General features: G+C 29.6%; 1 protein-coding gene across 1 annotated transcript in view; it reads left to right on the top strand.

The window, feature by feature from the left end:
• LOC136986983 (E3 ubiquitin-protein ligase MYCBP2-like) overlaps positions 1-27,661 on the top strand; it is a gene marked incomplete at its 3' end in the record, with an annotated part of 256,645 nt that overhangs the window by 162,789 nt on the left and 66,195 nt on the right. The window contains 11 exon segments of the mRNA XM_067284616.1: positions 2,716-2,832; positions 5,088-5,222; positions 10,951-11,050; positions 14,196-14,320; positions 14,803-15,115; positions 15,179-15,220; positions 15,824-15,907; positions 18,131-18,710; positions 20,336-20,495; positions 22,285-23,719; positions 23,722-24,075. Of these exon segments, the coding sequence (XP_067140717.1) occupies positions 2,716-2,832; positions 5,088-5,222; positions 10,951-11,050; positions 14,196-14,320; positions 14,803-15,115; positions 15,179-15,220; positions 15,824-15,907; positions 18,131-18,710; positions 20,336-20,495; positions 22,285-23,719; positions 23,722-24,075 (3,445 nt within the window).

Genomic DNA, 27,661 nt, shown 5'->3' with positions numbered 1-27,661 from the left:
AAATAGGCCGAATACCGAATAGTAGCCGAATATTTGTGGCATCACTAATTTAGACAAACCTTATGTGGTTAGTTTACTACTCATATAAGTTGTATGTAACACAATGATAAGTATTTCACATATTTAAACATAGAAAAGGTACAGGTGGCTGTTTTTTTGGTGCCATTTTAATTTTATGGGATGTGTGTTGTATATGTAATCTATAATTAAGTGCTGCATATCTGTACCCAGTACATTTGGAGTTCATAGTTTATAGCTGAAATTCAATTAACTGAAATCCAGATTATATGAAAGTTTTAAAAAACAACTAAAATGTACATATCACAGAGACTCAACTCTAAGTGTAACTGGAATTTACTAGTCATCTATCAATTGTAGTGCTATGAAACTAGGCCATACATATATGTAACATCATGTTAGATTTTGAGTAAATTAATTTACTTTCAAATACAATAACTGCATTATGGTATTTATAGTTTGTGAAACTTTAAATGCATAGTACTTGATGTACCCAAAACAAAATTAAATGAGTGTCTGAATTATCTGAAATTTTGTTTATTTGACCCCTGGTACCTTCAAGTTCAGATAATTTGAGAAGATATGTGAATATTCTTAACATTCTTACACAATTTGTTAAATTTTATGTTGTGAAACGATTGTTGAATTTTATCATTCAAAAATGAAAAAGTTTTTTCATGTATTGCCTTGTTCAGTCTTCAGTCTCCAAGTAATATACTTGTAGCAAATCATAAGAAATATAATAAACAAATTCATTTGATAATTTCTACTGCTAAATATATTTAAAGTTATGTAAAAACTTAAAACATTTACTACTATCAACTAATAATATATATTGGATATTAACCTGTCCCGTGTTATTTCCGACATATTTTGGGTCATGACCTGCTGTTGTTGACCAGTTGACCCAAGATATCTCATTTCAGCATCGGAATGTTTTTGAAACTAGATGTTGCTAATCGTCATAATTTTTATATTAAAACTAACTTCCAAAATATAATTTTTTTTGTTTTTACATTTATTAATATATTTATTTTATTTGTGCAAAATAAAAAAAAATAAAATAGATATGTCGTTCTAACCTTTTATAGCTTTGCAGTAACTACGTAAAAAACTTAACACAAACGTTTTTGATCCACTTCTAGGGTCTTTTTCAGGTGTTTTATAAGTTTTTCTGGTGCAACTCTGATTTTTAATCGTTCAGGTCTCCAATGTGTCTATCTTTGGAATTTTTAAAATTTCAAAATTCGAATCTCCAAACGATGTGCGCCTGTGCCAGTTGATAATAGATAGCCTGCCATGCCAGATCCCTCTTTTTCCATTACTATAAATCCATTATCAATATAGAAGAGTACCATAGAGATGTGCATAGAGTACCATAAATACAAATTTAATTATAAAAGAATATTATACAATACTTACTGTAATTTTACTTTAATTGATATATGTTTTTATATGATCTTTTATATTTTTAAATATTTAAAAATAATTTTAAAAAATTGTAAACAATGTGCTTTGTTTGTATTGAGGGATGGCAATTATTGTCCTTGTGACATTGCCTTTGTTAATGAATAATGAATTATAATGATTTTGTGATTATGCAGTCAAATTATTATGCAAAAGTATAATTTGTATAACTATTTTATGTATGTATATACATTATTTAAACTACAAAAGTATTTTGCACAAGACAAATTATTATTTATTATAATAATACATAATGCTCATAATATATACTGTAGACTCATCTTTTCTAGTCTCACTTTAACTGGCTCATTTATCTTACAAATCAGACATCTGTGTCAACTCTGGGAACTAGTAAAGTTCATTCTTTTAATTTGATTAACTTCTTTCAGTTCAGTTTGTGTTTACTGTCTGTGCTGTTTGGATTGCAATCACTCTGCATGTACATTTAAATTTCTCACCTAAATAATAGTGATGGTATGATACCAAAATTTCTCCCAATTCTGATACAATTCCCAATTCAAATTCTTTCTAAAGTTCATTTTAGTTTAGAAAAATTAATGATTTACATAATCAGCATGACACAGTCATTAATTAATAAACATCAAGCTTAACAAAGAAAAATGATTAAGAAATCCATAAGAGGCTCAATCAAGAAAAAAAATAACTCAATTTTTTTTCTATTTAATGTTTATTAAACATTTATATATAAAATTTATTTAATTTACTTTTTATAAACATAGTAACTAGCCATTCGTTTATTTAGTCAAATGTCTGGTCCCATAAAGGTTAGTTAATTAGGAATCTAATAGAAATGCTGACACTTACAGATAGATATGTATTTTCAAAACAAAACTGTGTGATTGTGTTGGATATTTACATATTTTGGAATAATACCTTATTTAAGTACAGTACTTGTACTCTATAATAACAAGTAAAACTTGAATTTCATTAGACATAACTTTTCATGAATTTTTCAATTATATAGATTTATATCTTTCAAATATAATGATATATTTGGTAAAATAAAAACCTTATTTAAAACAAGAAATTCCTTAACATATTAATCATTTCTGTTTGCTATATTAAGTATGTAACATGACATATAATAATTAATTTAATTATATAAACTTATACAGTTGATATGTAATTCATTGCATTAATTAATATTTAATTAAAATATTACAACCTTGTTTTTGAATTTATTATTTTTAATAAATATATTTTCTGTAGGTTCGTAAGTTTTGCACTAAATATAGTGCAGGATTAAGAATAAGAAGTCATCCTTCTTTACAAAGTGAACAGATTGGTATTGTTCAAGTTAATAGTACCATAACATTTGTTGATGAGGTTTGTGCATAAATCATTTAAGATTTTTTTTATTAACATCATTAAGTATAGGGTGTTTGAAAAGTTATTGGGCAGGGAGAAATTTGTAATGAAAATAAGGTTATATAATTGGTATTGAATACAAGACGTGTAAGTTGTCCATTCAGTACCACTTGACCAGTTATACATACAGTATTGCATATAACCTTAATATCATTACAAATTTCTCACGCCACGGTAACTTTTTAGACACTCAATAGGTTATTTTTTTCTATTAAAAAAATAATAATTTATAAAATATCTTTTCCTGCTTATTCTGGCAATGTCCATTCCAATATTATTTAATAATGAGCAGTTGTGTATTCTAAAATATATGAATAGAAAATGTTCATTAATATTAATTGAAAATTATTCAGTTAATATTTAAATATTTATTATACTAATATAAAGGTATCTGAAAAATTTAGAATTATAGCAGTTCATGTATATAATACATATTTTCACAGAATATGCTCAATAATTAGACACCCTTTCAGACAAAGTACAGTAGTACTATGTTTCTCTGAATTTGATAAATGTCGATGGTGACGATAATTCATTCTTGCAAATGCACTGTTTTGAACTAGTCAAAATGTTAATTTTCCTTTATTCTAATATGTATAAAGAAACATGGTACAGGCAGTCCTGTACTTACGAACATTCGAAGTTACGAACAAAGCTGACAGATGGCAGGTTAACATGAGCGTGAGAGGTCGGTGAGAGGCTCTTAGTTGAGTTTGGACTGTAGTCGTGTGTCATCGTGTGTGGTGTCATTTGTTTACTATTAAAGTGCATTGGTTATTTTTTTTTATGTACAGTCAAGTTTATTTTTAGAGTTTTACGTTAAAAACATTTACAGTACATACGTATGTACATTTGTAGTTGTTTTAAATGAGTAATTTTAATAAATAATGTACGTGGGATTGATTTGAATTTATACTTCCTTTTAACAATCTTAATTCAACATTATTCAATTGCCTAAACATTACATAATTGTAAAAACAACGTTGTATTTGAGTTTTTGCGCCAAACATCGTCTTTTCGAGTTACGAACTTTTCGACTTGCGAACGACCGCTATGAATGGATTAAGTTCGTAAGTAGAGGACTTACTGTATTATATTTCATTTGTAAAGGTACCTGGAGGTTGAAGAAAAACATATTAAGCATATCTTTGAATATGTTCAGGATGCTTAGTTAAGTCCATGTAAACCCACATAACTGACAATCACATATAGCTACAGTTAGTCACATTAAAGTAAAGTGACTATGTATTACAAGAATGCTGTGCCTCTAGTGAAAAATTTGGAATTTAACACTTCTGTCTTGAAAACAATGCACTATATTGAAAAAAGTGAATTACAGAGTTGTAGCGTATGATCAATTTAGTACAAAAAGACATCCTGCATACATGAATTGCATGAATAGAAATGTTAATGTGCACATAGGGCACAGATAGTAAAATGCATATTATTCACATTATGTATTCTCATTCATTTCATGCTGCATTTGCTACTGTATGTTGTATGTAGTGTGTCGCTGACATGTCAGTATATAAGGACTTCACTATGCACCCTATATATTGTATACAGTCAAACCTGTTTTTATGCAGTCTTTTTTTTTTGTGCGGTATAGTTGGCGACTAGTCTCGTGCGATTCGTCATGTCTCACGTTGACTTATTATAGCTAAATAAACTTATTATAGCATAAATGAACTTATTATAGTAATATTATTGCATGAATATGCGAAAAATGAAATAATTTATTTTTTAAGTCAACAAACACCACCTGGACAAAAATATGTAAAACAGACGATAGACCAGTCGATGCAGTCAAGTGCTGACATCTGTTGTCAATATATTCTATTTCGTACAGTTTTGAGTTATTTTCTATGTGAGACTTTTTTTATGCGGTCCCTATTGACCGCATAAAAAAAATATTTTTTTAATTGTGTTGCGAAAACTATTTTTTAATTGTGTTGCGAAAACTATTTTTTATAGCCACTCGTGAAGTTTCATGCAATTTTTTTTATGCGTTTTTTTTATGCGGTCCCTATCCACCGCATAAAAACAGGTTTGACTGTATTTTATATTGTTATATACCAGACACATTGCATACACTATATAATTCAATAAAAATTACAATAATGTAATGTAATCAGTATTTAAGCATTATTTATAATTTTTAAGAGTGTAACTTATTATTATTATTTTAATTTAAAAAATTTAATATTTAATAGATACATAATGATGATGGTGTTTGGATAAGGTTAAGTACAGAAACTGTAAGAAAGTACTGTCAGAATGGATATACAGAAGCATGGTGTCTACAATATAATCAGCATTTAGGGAAAACTTTACTTGTACCTGTAGATGTAAGTTGAGAAAATGTATTTTATAAATATATATATTAAATGTGTTTTCAGAATAATTATTATGTAGGAAATAACTATCGTTAGGAATAAAGTTCATGAAGAAAGGCAGAAGACAAAATTTATCTTTAATTTTATTCCTGAAATTCTAAATATGTATTACTGGTTACATGGTTTAAGTGGTTAAAGCATACAGTATCTGCCACTCTAAAGATCTGACATAAAGTTTGGGTCTGATTCTTATGAATTTTACTTGGACAATTTGGTCTGGAAAACATTAGATTCTGTTCCTCATTATTCAATTGTTCATTATTGATTTGTAGTAAAGTCCTTTCTGTAGTAATTTGAATGCTAAACTGATTTTTAAAAAAATTGCTTAAAAATTAAGGTGCATCTTATAGTCCGTAGCGTCTTATAGTCCGTAAAATACGGTATTTGTAATGATCATAAAATACACTTCATGCCAAAATTCAAATAAATAAAATAATTAACACTCCAGTGTTGCGGCATTACAAATTGCGACTTTTTAGATTTTAGATGTATTTGCTAGCACTTTCAATAGCTTATGGCTACCATCCTCAGGCAAAAAATCAAATACAAAGGATTTTTCACCTGAGAATGGTAGCTGTAAGCTATTGAAAGTGCTAGCAAATACATCTAAAATCTAAAAAGTTGCAATTTGTAAAGCCGCAACACTGGAGTGTTAATTATTTTATTCATATATTTGTATTTAAACAATATTTTAATTTCTAATAAAATATATTTTTTCTTTTTTTTTTTGAGAACATTTCTTCTAATTGTTGTATTTATTTAGCAATGATGTTTTTTAATTTGTTTATCTAATTGAAGTTTATTTTTTGCTGGATTTTCTGGTTATTGTGTGTGTGTTACTGATATGATTATCAAGTTGTTTATATATAGGGTGATTCAAAAGTCACAGAAATTTTAAAAAATTAATAACTGACAAACTACAGTAAGATGATGCAGTTTTCACAGAAATGCTTATAAAGAAGCGAGATTTTTTTATGTGTAATAAAAATTTTAGTACCAAAATACTTACATTTCTTGCCGTAGATGGCACTTGATAAGATTACATAATTTGTGTAGTAGTTACTAGAGCTTACACTAAAAACATTTTTATTTTTTCATTCTGATTTTCACAAATTTACAAATGCTTTCAGTTTCCTACAGGGTCATCTAAGGCAAGAAATGTTACTATTTTAGTACTAAAATTTTTATTGCACATGAAAAAAATCCTACTTCTTTCTAAGCATTTCTGTGAAAACTGCATCATATTACTGTAAATAGTTTGTGAGTTATTACTTTTTAAAAATTTCTTTGATTTTTGAATCACCCTATATGTGAGCCTGCAGCCCTGACTGCAAGCCCGAGCGCAACCCTGAGCACAAAAATGAGCTAATTTTGTGCTAATTTACAAATTTGTAACTAAAAGCGAACATGAGAAAAAACGATTGCATTAGGAAGGGTGAAATGACATTCTCTATAAATAAATGGAGGGGAATTTTAACAACAAGGTGTCAAAAGGAAAACATCTGATTGTGAAAGAGGGACAGCTGCAATTAAACGTCATCGAATTCATCAGAAGAGACCTGGGAATTAACCTTTGACTCCATCAACAGTCGATCATGTGATCATTTTCCCAGGCCAATAGCATAAAAGGGGAGATACCGAAGTTCTGGACGTTTATCCCATACAAAGTTGGAAGGAAGACAATGTCACAGAGAAGAACTTAATTAGTACCCAGGAGTAATAACGACAAGATGCCAACTTCAGCTGACCTTCATAAATGGACATCTCTGGCCCATACAAGTCTCAGACATGAAGACTCGCCAACGACTCATCAGTCATCGACCTCCGATTGAGCGATTGTCATATCCTCGAATTACAAATATTGAGGTATAAATAGATTAATGTAAACTCTCTCTCCGTGAGCTTAGCATCAGAATTAGGTCAATAGGTCAAGCATGTGCCTCACGAGCTAAATAGAAATTTTTATCACTCCACTCAATGGGAGTACATTTAACCGCATATAGATTTGTCTATACTCTTGTATCCTAGATTTAGTATTAGAATAGACTTTTATTTTGTTATGTTAAAACTTGTTAACCTGTCTGTCTTTTTCAGACATTCGAAACACCTATCCTCTTACCTACACGACCTCCCCACTCTCCAACTTGCCCTCCTATCAAGTTTTAGCCATCTGAGGTCGGGTTCCAACAACCTGTGCCAATAAGTGGTTAATAGGGCACCCTTCTATAGCCCCCAGTTTATCTCACATGTAGATAGGCCTACATAATCACTGTGACTTGTGAGCCACATGCTGCTCTTCTAGTCCCATATACTTATACAATTTCTTCTTATAAACTTGCTATTGCTTATACCTAAATGATAAGTTTTTTGACTGTTATTAATGTAATAGACAGAGATTGTAAGTTAATTTGCAACTTAACCTCAAACAGACAGCTGAAAGCTTTACATTCATAAAGTCAAAGCAGTTAAATGATTGTTTATCTAGTTAGTCATAAATTACTATTAAAATAAAGTAAAGTAACAGTGATAACTACAGTATTTTAACTATATATAATATCTCCAAAAACATATTTGTAAACCCTACAGGTACAGAAACTGCCGTCAAGCATGCATAGATCAATTGTTTTTAAATTATTACCATTTTATCTTAGATGTACACAAAACACAATAAAGTGTGAAACTTTCATTCAATGACTACATTTTACATTTGTAATTACTTCAGGAACGTCAAGTAATCGTTCTGAAGTCAAAAGATGTAATAATGGTGTCAAGAATTTTCATTATATACACTTCGGTATCAGTGCCAATGCTATTTTTAAGGAAACCATATTTTGAGTTTCCAAATGCACACTTGATGGTGCATTCATTAAAGATCACAATTCCTTTCACTGTTGCTTTAAAGTGTATATAATGTGATAATTGCTTCAAACTGTTTATAATTAGTAATGCTTTATCAGAGAGTAAGCAAAAAAAATTTGATGAAGATTGACCAAGAAGCAAGAACAGAGAGGCAAATATTCTATTTTATATACATACATACATACATACTCATCAATCGCACACCGCGCTGAATAAACAATAACTTCACACAAAAAACACACCGTTCTTGGTTTTTGTGTGAAGTTATTGTTTATACATACATACATACATACAAACAAAACCAATGAGAAGCTCTCAAGTCCAACAGACTAGGCAGTTCCAGTAAACCAGGTGTGGCCAAACTTTTATTCCTTAGGGGCTACTTTTTTGGTAAAATATAGTCTGCGGGCGACTATGAATATGGGCAAACAATTTTAGGATTTTTCAAATTTTTCATAGATATTTTAATAAATAATTAATAACGATAAATAAATAATGATAAGTTTTTATTTTTTTCCAGCCTGTACTTGGTTTATTCATTCTAAAATAATAGAGTTAAATATTAATAACATTTAAAACAATAATTAATAAACTAATATACCTGCTTCTGTTTGCTGTTATGAATAAATAAAAAAAAACTAAAATTGAAAGTAAGTACAAGTGCACAAACAAGGAGTAACAAGTTGATTGAAGCCAGGGGCTGTCACGTTACTGTCTGACACATGATTTTGTGCCATTTTATGCGATTGCCATTTATATGCGCATGCATTGCGACTACAATTAATTTAAAAGTTAACATTTATTTGCATTGTTCATCGGGATAAATACAAACAGTATGGGTACATTGCAGACAGTCTATTATTGTAAGAATAAATTATCGAATTAAGATTTTTAAACATTAATTTAAGTGAAAGCAAATTGTTCAACTTTAGCTTCGTGGGCTACTTTCAAAACCTTTGCGGTCGACCGCGGTCTATGTGTTGGCCATCCCTGCAGTAAAACCATTCCATCTGAATAGTTTAATACTTGGATCAGTTTCAACAATTTCAGTTCAAGAGGTGGAACTGGATTTTTCCCCCAGTAATTTAGAGTTTGGACATTATATTAATACAGTAGAGCGTCGATAAGCGGAACGTCGGTAAGTGGAATGGCCGGAAAGTGGAACGATTTTCAGTCGGACTGTGTCGTGCTGAATCGAATGTTTTTGATACTAAATTTACTTCTAAAGTATAATTTTCATGTTTTTTATATTCTTTAATATATTTATTTTGTTTGTACAAAATGCAGAAATAATTTTTAACAATACGATAGCCTCGATGATTATTATAAAAATTTTCGTTAGGCTTAAAATCGACGAAAATTCAACACGAAGCGACACGCAACGGAGAAAAATTTGAACATCGGACAGGTTAATGTATTTTTTCGTACAAAGTCGGAAACTGGAACAAATCATTAACTGGAAGGACCCCAGTCCCCAACTGGTTCCACTTATCGACGCTCTACTGTATAGACTAATATGATTTAAATAAGTTCAGTATTGTGTTGTTTAAAAATTAATTTGCCCTGTCCTTAGTGGACATTTCATGAAATGTAACTTTTTTGAATGACGGAAAAAAGAAGAATTTTTAAATGAAGTGAAAAATATTGATAAAAATTGTTCTCAGAATGAATGAACAGAACTGGATGAAATTTGATAACAGGTAAAAAAAAAAAAATAGCAGCAGTGATGACAAAACTCATATTTTGTTTGGATGATGGCTATATCGTTAGTTTTTTAGTAAAATGTGAATTGGGATAGACAGAAAGTGTTCCAATTCCAGTAGAGTAAGGTTTGCTTTGTTAAGCCGTTCATTTGTGTTTGCTCACTTGATGGCTTGCCTCTACCAAGCCTTATGATAAAGAGATGAGGTGGTTCTCCAATAGCATTCCAACAGAAGATGCAGCTCTTGTGTATAACTCCTCTCATGACAAGATTTTACCATCCCTACTATACAATTTTCTGATGAATATATAAATTTATATTTGTCTAATATTTTACCATAATATTTTGTTACTGTTCTTAATTTAGTAAGTCTAATTATTAACTAATGTTAATCTTTGTTGATTAATATTACCACTTGTCAATAAATTATATCAATTTCAGTATTAATGATAAATTATTGCTTATTTAAATAGCTATTTCTATAACTTCAGTTTCAAAAATGCATGATTGTTAAGTAATAAACAGCATCACTTTACTGTAATAATTTATTTTTTTGCAAAATTAAAGGAGTAGATAGATTAATTAATTTATTTATTTATTACATAATTTGATAGGTAATGCACTAAGTAAACTATAATTTTGAAATCCTGTATGTTGCTGAACTTATGAAATATGCTAATTTGTAAGAAGATTTAATTAAGTTAATAGTTTCAGATCTTTGAAATCTTGAATGGATAATAAAAGAAATAAGTACAATAAATTAGTTTTTAGTATTATCTGTAACCAAGGGTGTCCATAGAAAATTTTCCAGGGGGGGGGAAGCTTGGAAACAAATAATTATATCAATAAATTTTTATTTACAAGTAGGTTATAAAATACAGTAATGCATTAAAGCATCCCGTTGTGAAAGATGTAAGGTTATATATCTCAATCACTTTTACAATTATAATTCGTGGAATTTTTTACTCGATCTTGGGAGGCCGAGTGCCCCATTTTTCCCCTCTGTGGACTCCGGTGTTTGTAACTATGGCTAAAATGTTGTAAAATATGTATAAATATTTCTATTTCTATTGATTGAATTGAAAATAAATATGTTGTTTACTTATGTATTTCAAATAGGAACCGAAGTCAGTCTTATCAGAATTTTTTAAAGAAAAACCATCGCCGCTTAAAAAATCTCTTGACGATTTATCAAAGGATCGGCCACGCTTAAAGAGAGGTATGTAAAATATAAATAAGTCCAAGAAAATATATTATGATTAAATGAATTAATGTAAAGATATTAAATAAAAATATTTTATTTTAATAATGTTTTGATTTATGATTTATTAACTATAAAGTTTATTAATCATGATGATAAATTAAATAATTTTATGTAAATTTCAGCTTTAAACTAGAAGACATACACATTGGCAGATATTCAAACTGATCTGCTGTTCTACTGCTATTATATATTTCCATCTAATTTGATGCTTTCATGTCATTTGTTATGCAACTATTTCATTATTATATTTTGTTGACTTAATTATTATAATAAGACCAGCAAATAATAAAAAATAACATAAAAAAAATTATAAGATTCTGACCTATAGTTGATTATTGTAAACTCTATTCAACTTTGTTAAGTAACTGGAAAATCTAAATGCTTTTGCCTTTAGAAATGATATCCTGTCTGCCCATTTATTTAAAGAGGGTATTCATAAAGAGATTTAAAGAGGTAATGCATTGTAAATCTAAATCTTCTTAGTGGGAGTATGCAACTGGTCAAAAGGTTAATGTTGTAAAGCTATTGAAATGATAATTTACACCTGACATTTAATTTGTGAAAGTAATAAAAACATCCTGTCTTTTGGTGTTACTTTATGCAATCTTGAAAGTATTTGAATTAATGTTCAAAATGCCAAGCTTGATTTAAGAACTTCTGTTTGGAATATGAACAAAATTTGAATGGATATGTCAACATATTCCAAACAGGAGTTCTTAAACAGAACTTGAATTTTCTTAACGACTTTCAAACAACAGATGTAAGACTATCTCTGTGAGAGATCTGGCTTCAAGTACAGGTCAGGAACCTCAGGAATTTTTCTATGTCAAATATATCAGGCCTCAATCTTTCACCTCCCATTCATTCCCTTTTAGAATTGGCCAAATTCATGATGTGCATGGAAAAATATCTATATCATGTATCAATAATTATGTATGTTTTGTTTAATCTGAAAAATATTATATCGATTCATATTATGTGATCTGTACAACTTCAAGTCTTACTGAATTGTTGATAAAGGACATTGACTATAATTCTTTTAATCTCTCCTTATTTGATAACCTTAAATTATGGCAAAGTAGAAGCTTTATAATAATGCTTTTCTGGAATAAAGTCCTGACAATGTGAAAACATTAGTAATAGTTCAAAATCAGAATTAGTTCAGTATGCTAATAAGGTATAAATAATTCTTATCAATGAGTGTATTTCAGTGTGTATCAAACAACTCATTGGAGAACCATCATGTGTCAAAATGTGTTCTGATATTCACTAATGAGTTTGTTGGCATAGCAATTGATACACATTACACTCATCAGATGACAGGATGAGCTTTGATAAAGCAATATTGCCACCTCTTTTTTAAAAAAATTGGCTGACAAATTTACACATTAATAAAAAATATATATAAAACCAAAATTTCTTCACTTGTGCCATATCCAATCACAAGGAATGACAATGTTCCATTGCACAGACAACTTTTCTTTAGAGGCTAAATTTCTGCAAAAACATGCAAAACACTCTAAAAGGTCTCCAATGACAAGCCCAAAACAATTAAAAATACAATATTTTTTTTTTTAAAAATTGGCTGACAAATTTACACAGTAGTAAAAATACATAGAAAGACCAAAAAAGAAATATTGTATGTATTGAAAGATACATTTAAAAAAAACATTTAGACTGTTTTGCGTGGTTTTTGCAAAGGTGTAATCTCTAAAGAAAGGTTGTTTCTACAGTGGAAGATTGTTGATTATGGTGATTGGACATAGCAAAAGTGAAGACATTTTGGTTTTTCTACATATTTTTTTAAATTAATATTGCAACTTTAAAAAATAATTATAAAAATTGAATAAGATGGTTGGCATGTAGCATATTTTAAGCCATAGGTTGTCATTAAATATAAGATTGTTTTATGGTGATTAAAAAGTTTTTACTATCCAGATATTCCAGAAAAAGCTTATTAAACTTACATTCACCAGTATGGTAAGACCTCGCTTAATGCAGGGGATGCATTCCCAGACAACAAAGTGCTAAGCAAAACGGCGTTAAACGAGGTCATTTTAACATAGGGTAAATAGGGAAAGGGGAACACACGGCCAAAAATAAACAAATTTTACTATAATTTTAAGTTATTTTTATATTAATTTGCATAATGATACACGTTAAATAACACACAAACATATGCACACAGAAATGTAAAGTTCATATTTTGTGATGAAGGTCCTGGCTTTTCTGAAATACTTGTTTTTTGTGATAAAGTCACGTAGTTTCATTTGTCACTTTTTTTCTTTTCTTGAGCAAATGTCAGTAGCAGAAGATCACATCCAAAACACCTCATTTTGCTTTTGCACTCCTTTCAAAATCTGGATCATTTGCTACAATTTGATCAACAATTTCAGTTATTGTTACCAAACTTTTACTAAAGAAATCTGTAACAAGTTGTTTGGGCACTTCATTTTAGGAATCTTTATTTTCCAGTTCTACGTGAATTCCTTGTTCTGCCAGTTCTTGAAGGTCGTCGTTGGTAAGGCTCACCAGAAACCTGCAGTAACTCAATATCCTGCATGTCTACATCTCCTAGTCCTGCTGTATCAATTAGGTTGACAATTTGGTCAACCTAACAATACAGCGATAGGCTCTTCTCGTTGAGAATTCTTGAATACTTCTGGCCATATGTTCTTCCACACTCCACTCATGCATTTATCAGTTAATTCTTGCCAAGCAAAGTCGATATTTCCTATAGAATCTATGATGATACATTTTTTTCCAAAATTGCAGAAAACAAACATAAATTTAAGGGAAGTACAGCGCTATGACAAACTGCCACATTTTGCTGATTGGTTCGTGTTTGGGAATAATCGTATTATATACAAATCAATGAAATGCTGTTTTAATTTGAATTAGCATAAATTTTGAGTGTTTTTTAGGCTTTGCGCAGACTGCATTATATTGAATCAGCGTTAATCAAGGCAGTGTTAAGCAGGGTCTTACTGTACATCAATTTTATATATATATATGTAATATGTATATAATTTTATATGTATTAGTTTATTTATTAATTTATTTTTTGATGATTTTAACATCCAAATTTAAAAAATTCCAGGACCTGGTGTATACCATGTAGTCAAATGTGGTGCTTCTGGGCATAATATTCGAAGTAGACCTAGCTTGAAAGCTTCTCCTGTTGGCATGTTAGTTCTTGGCAACACAGTTAACATCATGAAAGATGTAAGTTAAAATTTATTTTATATTTATTTGTTTTTTATCTTCATCTAAAAACTTCTTTAGCAGTAATTGTTTCGGTCTATACCTCTACCAATTGGTTATTTGAGATAATTATTTAATTTAGGTCAAAAATGTTTGTCTGTGCATAAAATTTTTACTGGAAAAGTAAAAATAAGGTTGTCTTGATTGTGATGAAAATTAAAGAATGTATATTAGAGATTAAATTTTTTAATAGAGACTAAAGGTTTTAAGATTCATTACTTTTTAGTAAATAAAGAGTTGAAAGAAGTCTATAAATTAATGATAAGATAGTTCATTTGTTATACTTAAGTGCTGAAATACAGATTTCATATCTAAATTTCCTTATAGAGAGCCATATCTCTCATTACTGCATTACTGACACAGAAAGGATACTATACATCTTTGTATATTTTATTCATTCAATAACAACAAATGATTTTTTTAAAAAGATTCTATATTTATAGATGTGTAATATGGATGGAACATGGGTGAAGTTAGATAAAGAAAGCATGCAGAGATACTGCTTTAATACAGATGGTGAAGCATGGTCTCTATCTCAGAGTAGAACTGATATTATTTATCTACAACATGAGGCTGAAATAATGCAAGCTGGAGATAGCGATGAAGAAAAGGGAAAAGTCTCTTCGAAATTTGGAATGGAATCTAATTTACCAGCAGAATCTCCCAATGTTCCATTTAATGCAACGTACGGAAATAATCGTGGTTATGATTTTGCAGCAGCTGCACAACAGCAACCAATTTTTGGGCAAAATATAGGTAAGGTTTATAATTTTTATTGTAAATTGTCAAGGATTCATCATTATCAATTCTTTTCCGTAGATTTCAAGTGTCCGAACGATGTGGCTGTATGCAATACAAGAAGTATAACATTTTGTTATTTAGATTTCTAATTAAAAAATAAAAATTGTATTATTATTTATTAACTTTTTATTTATTTAAATTATGATTAAATTTTGATATTAAATTATGTTATAAGATGTTTTTATGTAATGAAAGAATTTAACTGATTTATTTAAAATATAAACATTCATTTTAAAGCATATAAAATTTCTTAAATTTAAATTTTTATGACTAAATATTTGGATTTATTAATCTAAAATTTAAAAATATCAAGGAAAAATTGTATATATATATATATATATATATATATTATTTAAATTTTAAACTACAAAAGTGATAGTAGGGAAGGTGGTCTGGCAGCTTTCCTCCTGCAAAAGTTGCTTAGTAATTATTTAGTCTTATAGCCGAATAAATAATCCAAATGTTTGTTCAGTGATAGAAATTTAAATTTAATGGAAAATTTAATACATAAATTTAACACTAATTTGATTCAAACTTATTGTAACTTGGTAAAAGTACAGTTTATTTGAATAAACGAAATATTCAAAATTTTTAAATGTTAATTTTTTTTACTGATTTCTGAACACATTTAAAGTAGAATCAAAATTAATTATTTTATGTTAGGTATGTTTACATTTGGAAGTGGAACTTCTGATCAAGAAGGCGGTTCTTCAGGGTCTGCTAGCCCTTTTGTATTTGGTTCACCAGGTATGATATCTTAGAATAGATTATTACATCACTCAAACTAGTAAATAATTGTTTAAGTGCAAATAATTAAATAGTATATGTTTTACTGATTTTTTAATTTTGATGATGTATCTTGAAAAAGAATAAATAAATACAAAAGCATATAATATGAGAGTTTATAAATAAAAGTATTGTGCTCATACTTTATAAATACTATGAAACAGTAGAATCTCACTAATCTGGCATTATTAAAAACCAATAGTGTCAGATTACTGGAATGTAGGGAGTAGGGTTGGTAAATAAAACATGTACCGTACTGTACATAATATGTGCAAGTTGTCATAACCTGTATTATTAAACTTTTTAATATACAGTAATTAGTTACAGGAAGAAACTATATACATTATTTTAATATTATATTGTACTTTTGTATGCTGTTATGAATTTGGTATCAAATGATTGTTGCTTAGAAAATTTGTTTTGAATAGGTGTTTCTCTTTGCAACCGTTCTATCCTTAAATATTTTTTATCGTATTCTTTGTGAAAGCATGGCTTCTTCAGCTGGAATTATATTCCATAATACACACAAAAATGTCTTCTGCTAAGTTCCACACTCTAATGTGAGTTGGTATCAGATTACTGGATGTGCTAGAGAAGTGAAGTGCTGGATTAGTGAGATTCTACTATATTCTATTGATTTTGATAAATATAATAATACAACTTAATAGAAAATAGAGAGATAAGGATATTAGAAGTTTATTTCAAATAAATAAGCCTATAATACAAAGAGAATTATTTATTTTGCAGTAAATAACTTGTAATCTAAGTTATTACAGTGTCCTATTCAGGTCTTTTTTTGCTAGGCTCCCTACTAGATGATTTTTCTGGATGCCTGGCTGACACATGTTCTTTCCACAAATCTGGCCTTTTCCAGCAAACATTCTCTTTCAAATGCCCAACTAATATTGTTTGTTGACTGTTTGTCCCTCTGGAAGAAATTTCGAGTAGACAACACCATGACAGTCAAAGAGAACAGTCAACATGACTGATTTTTGAGCAACTTTGACATGGTGTTTTCTCAGTTTCGACTTATTCTTGAAGTGCCATTCAGAAGCTTCTTGGCTGGTTTGCATGTTAAACTCATAAACCCATATCTTGTCACCTGTCATGATGCATTTCATGAATGTAGGGTTTGAATTGGCTCATTCAAACATGTCTTCAGCAATTTTTTTCCAATGCTCTTTTTGATGAAAATTCAGCTCCCTTAGAACAACTTGTACTGTGACACATCTTGTGTCCAAAACATCAACTAAAATGGTGCAAACAGATTCGTGAGACATGTTTAGAATCTAAGCCATCTCTCTCAAGCTTAAATGATGATTTTCCTTACCATTTCCTTCACTTTATCAAGGTTTTTTGTCAGTTTAAGATGTTGAAGGTCGTTTAGAACAAGGAAAGTCTTCCATCACTTCTCGACCAACTTTAAATGCTGTGTTTTTGATAAAGCTGATTCACTGTAGGCCTTCTGCAACATTTTCAATGACTCAGCATAAGAAATTCCATTGCCAACACAAAATTTTAGACAAACTTTGTTCAATATTTTTGTTCATTTTAAAAATTGCAGAATACATTCAATGACAAAACCAACAGTTATAAATAAACTGGTTGACAGATTGCACTACAAATTCATATGACAAGTACACTAGTACCAACATACAACAAAAAGTTTGTCTTCATATCTTCTACACAGTCTTTTGAAATGGACAATTTCCAGTATTTATTTGACAGAATATATATAGAAGCTTTGCTTTGTGATAGGCTGATTGTGATAAACCAAATACATTGAATAATTTATACTTGAGATTTGTTAAGTATGAGTGTAACTAGTATTAACACATAATATATCAGAAAATTAATTAAATTTCTCATATTCAGTAAAAAATTCAAAATTTATAATGAATAAATTTAAAAATTTATATGCAAAATCAAAGTGATGAGAACCCTTGAATTATCCTCAAAATCTGATGACTACAAACATCCGTGTTTGAAACAGGATTCAAACTCATAATCTGATGAACTAGAAACAATGCCCTAAACGTTCTGTTGCTGAATCATTCAAATTAATTTTTAAAAAACCAAATTAATTTGCATTTATTTTAGAAATACTAAATTATTGTTGTAATTTATGAAATTTGTAGTCATATTTTAAAGACTTATTAACATAATAAAGGATATACTTTTTAGTTTCTACTCCATCGACTTCAATGAACACATTGGCAGAATCAGAAAAAACAGAAACGGATCGTTCTGAAAAAGATTCCCTGAGTAGTGGAGGAAGGGTAGCAGCATTACAAAAATGGTTGAAGGAAGAAAGTGTCCTAAGAAATACTGAACCTTTTCGTAATTCTTTACCTCGTGATATTCCACCTGAATTGCAAGGAGTATCTGTAAAAGATCTAGTTAAAGCAATCGGTGAAAGTAGAGCTAATGGAAATACTGCTACTCCACCTAGAACACCTCCCAATACGCCACCTATTCCTCGTCGAAGCTCCAGAAGTTCTAGTCCTATGTCTGTGGTGGGAATTCCCAGGATATCATCTAGTCGCAGTTCAAGTCCTATTGCTGTTCCTACTACTAGATCTTGTAGTGAAGGTCAGCATTTAGGTGGTGTGATATTATCATCATCGTCATCATCTCCCCCTGTAAGTGGTTCTCCCAAAAATGTTTTATCTCATGCTACATCAGTTCAAGAAACCTGGGGAAATTCTCCTCCAACAGTTTCACCTAAAACTTCTGGATTGCTTAGAAGAAGCTCTTTACAAAGGTGATTTTGATTTGTATATTTGTGTAGATTAAAAATAAATCTAGAATTATTTTATGATTACTGAATTAATTCTTTACCTATTAAAATATTTTAGGAGAAAAATTTGGTTGTTAAATGAATTGATTATAATTATAACACTTTTTCTTAATATTTTCTTGAATTTTATATATATATATATATATATATATATATATATATATATATATTATTACAATTTATATCAAATATAGCAGTAAATATTCTAGAAGAATTTTGGTAGCAATTCATATGAAATTGCACAGGCAAAAGTTTACACATTGAATCCAAATCTAGATTTTCTCAGATAAATTTAGTTTAAAGTTATTTCAAATTTACAAATTATTAATTTTATTGACAGATGGTATACTGTCTGTAGTGAAATTTTCTACTCATTAATTAAGTTAATTAGCCCAGAAATTTTTACCTTATTATTGGCACTTTCAAATATCTGATGTATTTGTAGTGTTTTGTTTATAAATGCTGTTTTTGATATCTGTATTCAGCACCAAAACACCATGCAGAACCAAAAATAACTCCAATAAATAATCATGACAGAAGGACTAATGTTTTTGATTCTTTCCACGGATCTTCTTCAGGTCACAGGTTTTGAATTTGAATACTTTTCAAATATCATTGTTTTTGCAACAATATTCAAAAGACATCCCAATTGTAAAAGAAATCTTTTGGATATAGCTAAATTAAACATAGGAAAAGTGTAACTTGAAGTACTGTATTTTGGGTAATTTTATTACTCACACTTAATGCAAAGAAATCTGAAGTATACCATTAATATATTTGCAAAGTAAAATTTTGTTATAAGTCAGAGAAACCTGAATGGACTCTGGAAAACTCTCCAGATACAGATCTGGAAAACTGGAATACAATAAGTTGTGTGCATACTGAACAATTTATTAAAAATTTAGTAAAAATACTTTTGGAAGTAATGAAGAAGCAGCTATTGCTCAAACAGGTAAACAATAACCTTTCATGGATTGAAAATTTTCAAGAAATATTGCACAAAGGGATGATAGGAAATGGAGCAGTGGTGATGCCATAAAACATCTTCAAAACTAGCTAACTTTGTTTTAACAGAAAGAATACAAATATTAAATATAAATTTATTATGAGATGTCAAGATTGTTAAGTATATAATAATTTATATAAATGCTATTAATATAAAAATTAGGGTGGTCTTGATTATGTAGAAGAGAGAGACAGACATTTGTTTAGCGTAATTTTACACATGAAACAGTTTTGTTTAGAGTAATTTTAAGATTTTAGATTTTTGTAGACAAAATGAGATTGTATAAATTGGGTTGAAGGTAGCATGGATTGAATTTAAGATTTTAAGATCGTTAGCATATTCTGTAATCTCTGAATCAGTAAAAGAGATAGTGGCATCGAGATAAGTAATAAAGAAAAGGTTATGTAATATGGATCCTTGGAATGTTTTACGAAGGGGAGAAAAATTGGAATATTGATAGTTGCAAAGTTTTATTGAAAATGAGCATAGCAGGAAATAGTTGTTAAATGATATAATCAATGCATAACATATAATATATTTTATCTATATTGTATCTAACAGATTTTTTTTAATACTTTAACAGCGATACCAGTGTTAGTTCTCATTTTAGCAGTATTTTAAAAGAATTATCACAAAGTTCAGCAACTGGATGCATAGGTTGTATTACACAGAGGAACACAATAAGTCCAATTAGTACTCCAGGCACTCCAGGGACTCCATGTACTCCCGGAACTCCCAAAAAGGTGAATTAATGTTGTTGAATTTTTTATTAAAAATTCTAACATTAATTAAATTAAGATTTTAATGTAACAATAATGAATTAGGTTTACAATGAAACTGTATATTGAAACCACATTAAACATGAAATTATAATTTAACTAAATACTAGTTTCTAGATAATAAAACATTTGAGTGTTAAGAAATGTTTTTATTAACTTTTTTGTTGGAAGAAAATGCTCAACAGTTTTATAACAGATGATAAAATGTTTTAAGTAAGAGATTCAATCTGTTACTTAAAATATAATAGTTTTTCAGTTTATATTAATTATTTCTTTAATTATTTCTGTTGATAACATTTTTCTTAACTTCAATGAACAGTAAACATTTAAAGTTCATTTATCTCCTCAGTCACCTGATAATCTTCATTTCAATATCCATAAGATGTTTCTAAAGTCTTCAACCAAAATATTTTCTCTCACATTGTGAGAATTTTAAGAAAAGAAATTAATCTTTAATATGATTAATCAGTGGTTCTTAACTTTTTTAGACTCATGGCACACATTTACAATCATGAAGATTAGAGCACACCTTATTATTAAATATGAGGACTGGCCAACAAAATATTGAGACCTTATTTGTGCAGCTAGTGATACATGATACTAATATGTGGGTGGTCATACCAGCAGGTGATTCTTCAGACTATGGTTTTCTTGTCAATCATTTTTATTATTGATTTTTAACACACAACTGTCTCTTTACCTGTATGTTTTATCAAACCTATTCATGAGTTATATTAGCCCAAATTCATGGATTTATAGCTAACTACAGCAAAAATATGATTGCTAGGTTAACTAAAAACGTGAAGATTAACATTAGTGGATTGCAACTTAATAACGATACACAGTGTTCAGAGGTTTTGCCTCAAAAATTTATAGCTGTGGACTATGACCCAAGGCTGACTTTCACATACAAAACTTCAGCAATGTATATGAATTCCAGATAGCTTTTAGATGTAATCTAATTACTTTAATTACTAGCTAATGGTAGAGATTCTACAGACAAAAAATTAGCTCCTGCAGTATACACTGTCCCAGTGTGAGATGATAGATTTGGTTAAAGGTTAACATACATAGCATCACTAAAAGGTCATTAACCCAAAGGCTCAGGGAGCGTAAATACGATGTTTGTACAAATAGTCTATCCACAGCACTTGCCCAATTTGCGATCGAGCTGGGCTGTCAGCGTGTTGGAACCAGGCTATAAATTATTTAAGAAAATGTTGTTTGACATCAACAAATTAAGATCAACGGAAGCTTTTGAAATATTTCAAACATATAGAAAGCATGAATGCATTAATTTCAAGGAGAAAGAATTGTTATCCAAAGCATGGCAGTCTCTAGTTGATAATGTGATGTGGCAAGAGAACAACATAGGCTCAACTTAAATTTCTATTAATAATGTGTGTCATTTATTTAATTTTATTTTCAGTTTAATATTTTTAAAATACATAAATTGTTAGTTTTTTGAATTTTATAAATTTAAAAAAGCAGTTATAGTTCTACCATTAGAACTCTGTTATTTTCGTCAATTTGTATTTTAATATGTTTTTAACTTGAGGCAGAGCTCTGAACATTTGTTTTTATTAAATTAGTCGACTAGTTTTACTAAACTATTCTAAAACATTTAATTTTTATTAAACTAGTGCTGGAAAAGTGTCTAAGGTGTAGTGTGATTACTAAACTTTCATATTATTTAATATTAAAAAATAATAATTATTATTAATAGGAAATTTTTATTTATTTCTATTTTTAGGAAATGAATCCAAATGCAAAGTCAGTAACACAAACTGGCACTCAAACAAGTCCAGATGGTGTAAAAGGCCATTTTAGTATTGGAACTGCTGGTAGTAAAGACGAATCACCTAGAGTATCTCCTAAACTGTCACGAAAGGAACGATCCTCTCGACAGTTTCGTAACAAAAGAGAAAGAGCGCAGTCTCCTGCGCCCATTTCTCATGACAAAAGTATGAAAGATAAACATTCTTCAAAAGAAAGTATTAAGGAAGCTATGTCGCCTTCAGTTGCAGAATGTTTACGTGCTGTATTTGCTGCATTTTTATGGCATGAAGGAATTGTGCACGATGCAATGGCTTGTGCTTCTTTTTTAAAATTTAATCCTCATCTTTTAAAACAAAGTACAAAATCTCATGCAAAAATTCGAGAAAAATCCGAAACTTCACAGTTAACAAAAGAACAGAAAGCACGGTTAAGGTACTCGGTTGAAGTATCATCACCCATTTTGTTAAATATACCACCATCTTCACTAGAGCCTGTAACTTCCCCATTAATAAATGCAAATATTAATAAAAACAAATTGAGAAAGACTACTTTACCTATTAGAGAAGAAAGTATGAATGATACTGTGTCTTCTAAAGATGTTCATTCACATGTAAAGTCTAATGATTTAAGTTATTTACAAACTCATAAAAGTAACGAAAAATCCTTATTACCTCAGTCTCTTCAGCATTTAGTAATTCTCTGGGAACAAATTTCGGCTGCTTCATTAAGAGCAATTGTCCAACAACTTATATTACCTAGTCCTGTTACTGAAAGTAAAGTATTTCAAAGATTAGAAAAAGAAAGAAGTGAAAGGGAGAAGGAAAAAAAACAAAAGAAGAAAAAGGAATACAGACCAGTTCTTTCCTCGAGAGGAAACTTGTTCGGAGATGCAGCTAGTGGATCATTGGGTGGTTTGGAAAGAGAAACAATGTGTGAATTATGTGGCATCTTTTATCCTCATCCTGTCACTTATCATATGCGCCAGGCCCATCCTGGTTGTGGTGATCATGCTGGTGGAAAAGGATATAACAGTGGTGGTAATTTTTGTGGTGGGTGGGCTGGAAATTGTGGTGATGGTGGTATTGGGGGAAGTAGCTGGTATTTAATTTGTGATAGATGTAGGGAAAAATATTTACGTCAGAAAAGACAAGTTATGATGAAGGAAAAAGTCAGAAGATCTCACAAAAAGTCCACTCCCACAAAGTTACTGTCACCGTTGCCACCTATGGAGGCACATATAGTTATGAAAAACAATGCACTCTTCCTATTAGAATTATCTTCTGCTGCAAGTTTAGGACTGTCTTCTAAATCATTAACATTAGTTCGGCGGAATCCATTTGGAGGAATGCCAAGTGTTTTAGAACAGGGTGCAGCAGTCGACAATAACCCTTTCCCGATTGGTTCCTTCCAGGTTTAGAAATGCTCGGAGTTCAACAAGCTTACAACAATATGATCGGAGAGGAATTTCTCTCCGAAGAAGATATTCGTGCTTTACAAAACGATGCTGAAGGTATTGGTATGGGACTAGTTGATGTTCCACAAGGAATTATGCGATCAATCACAATGAATGGTGGTTCTGATCTTCATGTAATAAAAAGAGAGAGAAAACGTTCAAAAGGTTCAAAAGATGGTGAAACTCGTGCCTTTCATAGATCTATATCTGTTGGTTTAACTTATCGTGATTGGAATAAACAAGAAGGTGAAGGTCTTACTGAAGGAAGAGTGATAATGACTCGAAAAAGGAACAATAGTAGCGGAAGTGAAGGTATTTATAAATTCTCTACTTTTATTTCCTATTACTTAACACTGAATATGCTATTTAATTCCAATTAGTGATAATTAATCACACTTTCAGTCCTACAGTGTAATTCAGTTTTGATATAAATACTTAAAATTATTACTGTAGTCATTTTCAGTTACATTTTTATGTTCAAATAAAATGAAACAAAATTTAAATTCATTTGGATTTACAAAATACTGAATTACATAAGTAAATATAAATTAAAGTAATTATGATTCTAAAATCCAATAGATTAAATAAATTTACATAAAATACTGTAATTTTCAGTCTGTTAAAATATGAGAATTATATAAATTTAGATATAGTTTAAAATATTTAAGTATATATATTGTGTTAAATAGTTTTTTCTATGCTGTTAAGGTTTTTCCAAAATACAGATAGCAAGCTTATGTATTATGGCAGTATTTACTTAGTTATTGTTTATGCATCTTCTATAACTAATTTACATGTGTTGTGGCCCATGGGGATTTTAATAAAACTGGATAAGACTTTATGCAAATTTTTATTGAACAAAGAGAATTGCTTCTCAAACATTTTCAAGAAATTCAGTTAAAAAAATCCCAAGTGACTAGTGAATAACTTTTGTAGACCTTTCATTGAAGACCACATACTTGATGATGCCTTGCCTGACTTAGAGTGTAACTATGCAGACATGAATCTAGTAGCGAGTGAGAGATTGCAAGCAGTACAGTTCTTACAAAGAAAACCCATGCACAAGTGAGAAATCTCTCTGGCAAGAGCAAATTTCTAGTTCTCACGAATATCTAACAGGATTTGATATTTATTGCATCTCACCTCTTCTCACTGAATACTGTGTATGAGTAGAAAATGGCTTTTCTTATCTTTCATCTACTGTATATTTAAAAAGATTTTTGTTTTCTTTTTCAAACTGTAGATATAAAATCTGTTTTATTAACAAACTATAATAAAATTCCTTATTTTTTCACAGTTTCCAGAAAAGAAGAACACTGCATTTTCATTTTCTTTTTTTTTTGTGTTCATTATGAAGTAATTCTAATAACAAAAGTTTTTTCTTTGCTAGTACTAAGCATCATAGTCAAACTATTATGATTTTTACTTCCATACAGGTCAATAATTCATTCTTTTCTGTAATGAGTTTAACATGAACATCATCATAACCACTTTCTTCCATTTGCTGGCATTGGTGTAGTCATACTGTACTTAATGAGAATGAGAAATGTCATCACCTCTTCTAGCCACATATTCTCATTTGCTTGCACATCACTTGGCAAAGTCACTCACTCGTATCTGCATAGTTGCATTCTTAGGTTTGTGAGATCATTGATTTGTGCCTGGATGAATGAACTTATTCAAATTAATGCAATTTTTACATAAAATAATTTTAAATCATATGAATTCATTTGATTTATTAATTTTTTTCCTATTACATTTCATTTCTTTCTTACATTTCTTTTATCTTAAAAACTTATTTTTGGTTAAAAATAAATTTTGTTAGTTTTTTTATATTTGGGAATGCAAGAATATTATGAATTATTTGACATTTTAAACAATTAAATAAATTTTTAAAAATATTTGTTATAACTATCTATTTGGATGGATTGATTAATTAAAATTGAAGACAAAAGTAAGGTCAGGTCATCATGGAGTGTATTCCAGAACATGAAAGTGAATAAAAGGTGACTGTTTTGACAGACTTTGCTACAGTTTTAAATAATTAATAGGAAATTTTACCACCAGTCTAAATTTTATAAATTTGCATTCCTTGTGAATAGACATGATTGGGAACTAGGGTTTCTCATTTCCCGGGAAATTTGCCCCCAGCGGGGGATTACGGGAAAAATAATTTCTTTTCTCGGGATCTCGGGAAATTCCAAAATGAGATAATAAAATAGAATTTCATACGAATAAAAAATATCATAAATTTGAATAATTTAATTTATTTTCTAGTAAGTAACTAAAAGTTTAGGGCCAATCTCACTCATACGGATGCATTAGGCTCAATTAATTTATGTTCTCCTACATTATAAAATGAAAGTAAAATAAAGCATTTCGTTTGGAGTTTTAATGAACATAATGATTATGAAAAAAATACTATTTTATTTCTAAAGATGAAATAAAAAATATATTTATTCCATAAATTTAATGAGAAAAAGGACAATTATTTTGAATTGAACAAAAAAATTCAACTTCTTCAAAAAAAAAAAAAATTATTTTCAGTTGAACATAAAAAATATTACTCAAAAGATCTAAGAAAAAATCTCTCCTTCTCTCTCAAAAAAAATACTTATAAATTTTCATAATAAAACTTCAAAAAACAAAAATGATTGATACTTTGATCACTTAATCTAGTTGTCAATTTGGTCACAAAAAGACCTGGAGCTGAAAACACCCTTTTAGACACTATTGAGGTGGTTGGAATGGTTTTCAAAGCTCTCAAAAGAAGAGAAATTTTCTGAGATTTTATGCCTGTTTTTTTTGAAGATTGCTAACTCAGTTTCTAACTGCTTTCCAGCACTTAATTCTTTGTTTATTGCTCTCTGCTCTTGTCGTATTCTTGATCTCTTGGATACTTCAAGATATGCATTTAGCTTGTCAGCTAAAATCATTTCATTTGGTAGTGTGACAGTCTGTGATTCTTGTACATATTTGAGTTCATTACCTTCACTAGAATCAGAAATAGCAGGTTCTCCAAAAAGGCGATCAAACATTTGTTTTGCTGATGAAATTATAATTGCCTCAGATTGTTGGAATGTGCTGTCACTCTCGAACTTCTTATATTTGTTTTCACCAGTGAGGTAAAGTAACAGTCCCATCAATTTTTTGTTTCTTCTCTCTTTTATGCAGAGAACAAAATATTCATGTACTTTTTTTAGAAAAAGCAGTGTTCAATTGTTTCAGTTCATTCAAAATGAAAGAGGTAATATCCTCTGCTGAAAGTAGAGTAGATTTTCTTCTACCTAGCTTTTTAACAGCTAGTTTTAAAGGTTCTAGCAATGCCTCAATGTCACGAATTACATCGACTTCTTGGTTTTCAAGGCTAAAAGTACTATTTTTATCTTCTTTGAGATCAATGAGAGCTTTCAACGATATACCGTTATAGCATAGCTAAAAGACTGTTCCATCTGATGAATCCAACATTAAATGTAATTTTTTTGAATGCAACATTAAATGTAAGGGTTTTCCATGATCCTGTTTAACGTATTCTTGTAACACATTATTCTTCATAGGTGACTTATGAAAGGTTTTAGCTATTTTTCTGACTTTATTGATGATTTGAGAGATGTCGATTTCATACAATTCAGATGCTATATCTATTTCAAATAGATTTTTATTAGAGTGTTCATATTCTGAAATAAAATTTTTAACCTCAATACCTTGAGTGAAATCATCTTCACTTTCATCAATGTTATACTCATCCCTTTGGTGATCTACTTCTGGCTGGTTTTTATCAATAAAGGGGATTGCGAGGTGGGTAGATGATTTATGATACAAAGCATCACACACTGATAAGTGGATTCCATGTGCATAACACTATTGGTGCTCACATTCAATTAATCTTCCCATTTTT

Source organism: Centruroides vittatus, unplaced genomic scaffold (assembly GCF_030686945.1).
Source record: "Centruroides vittatus isolate TY-2023 unplaced genomic scaffold, ASM3068694v2 scaffold_1431, whole genome shotgun sequence".
Lineage (NCBI taxonomy): Eukaryota > Metazoa > Arthropoda > Arachnida > Scorpiones > Buthidae > Centruroides > Centruroides vittatus.
The sequence above is the reverse complement of the archived record's forward strand: the minus strand, read 5'-3'. Positions and strand labels throughout refer to the sequence as shown.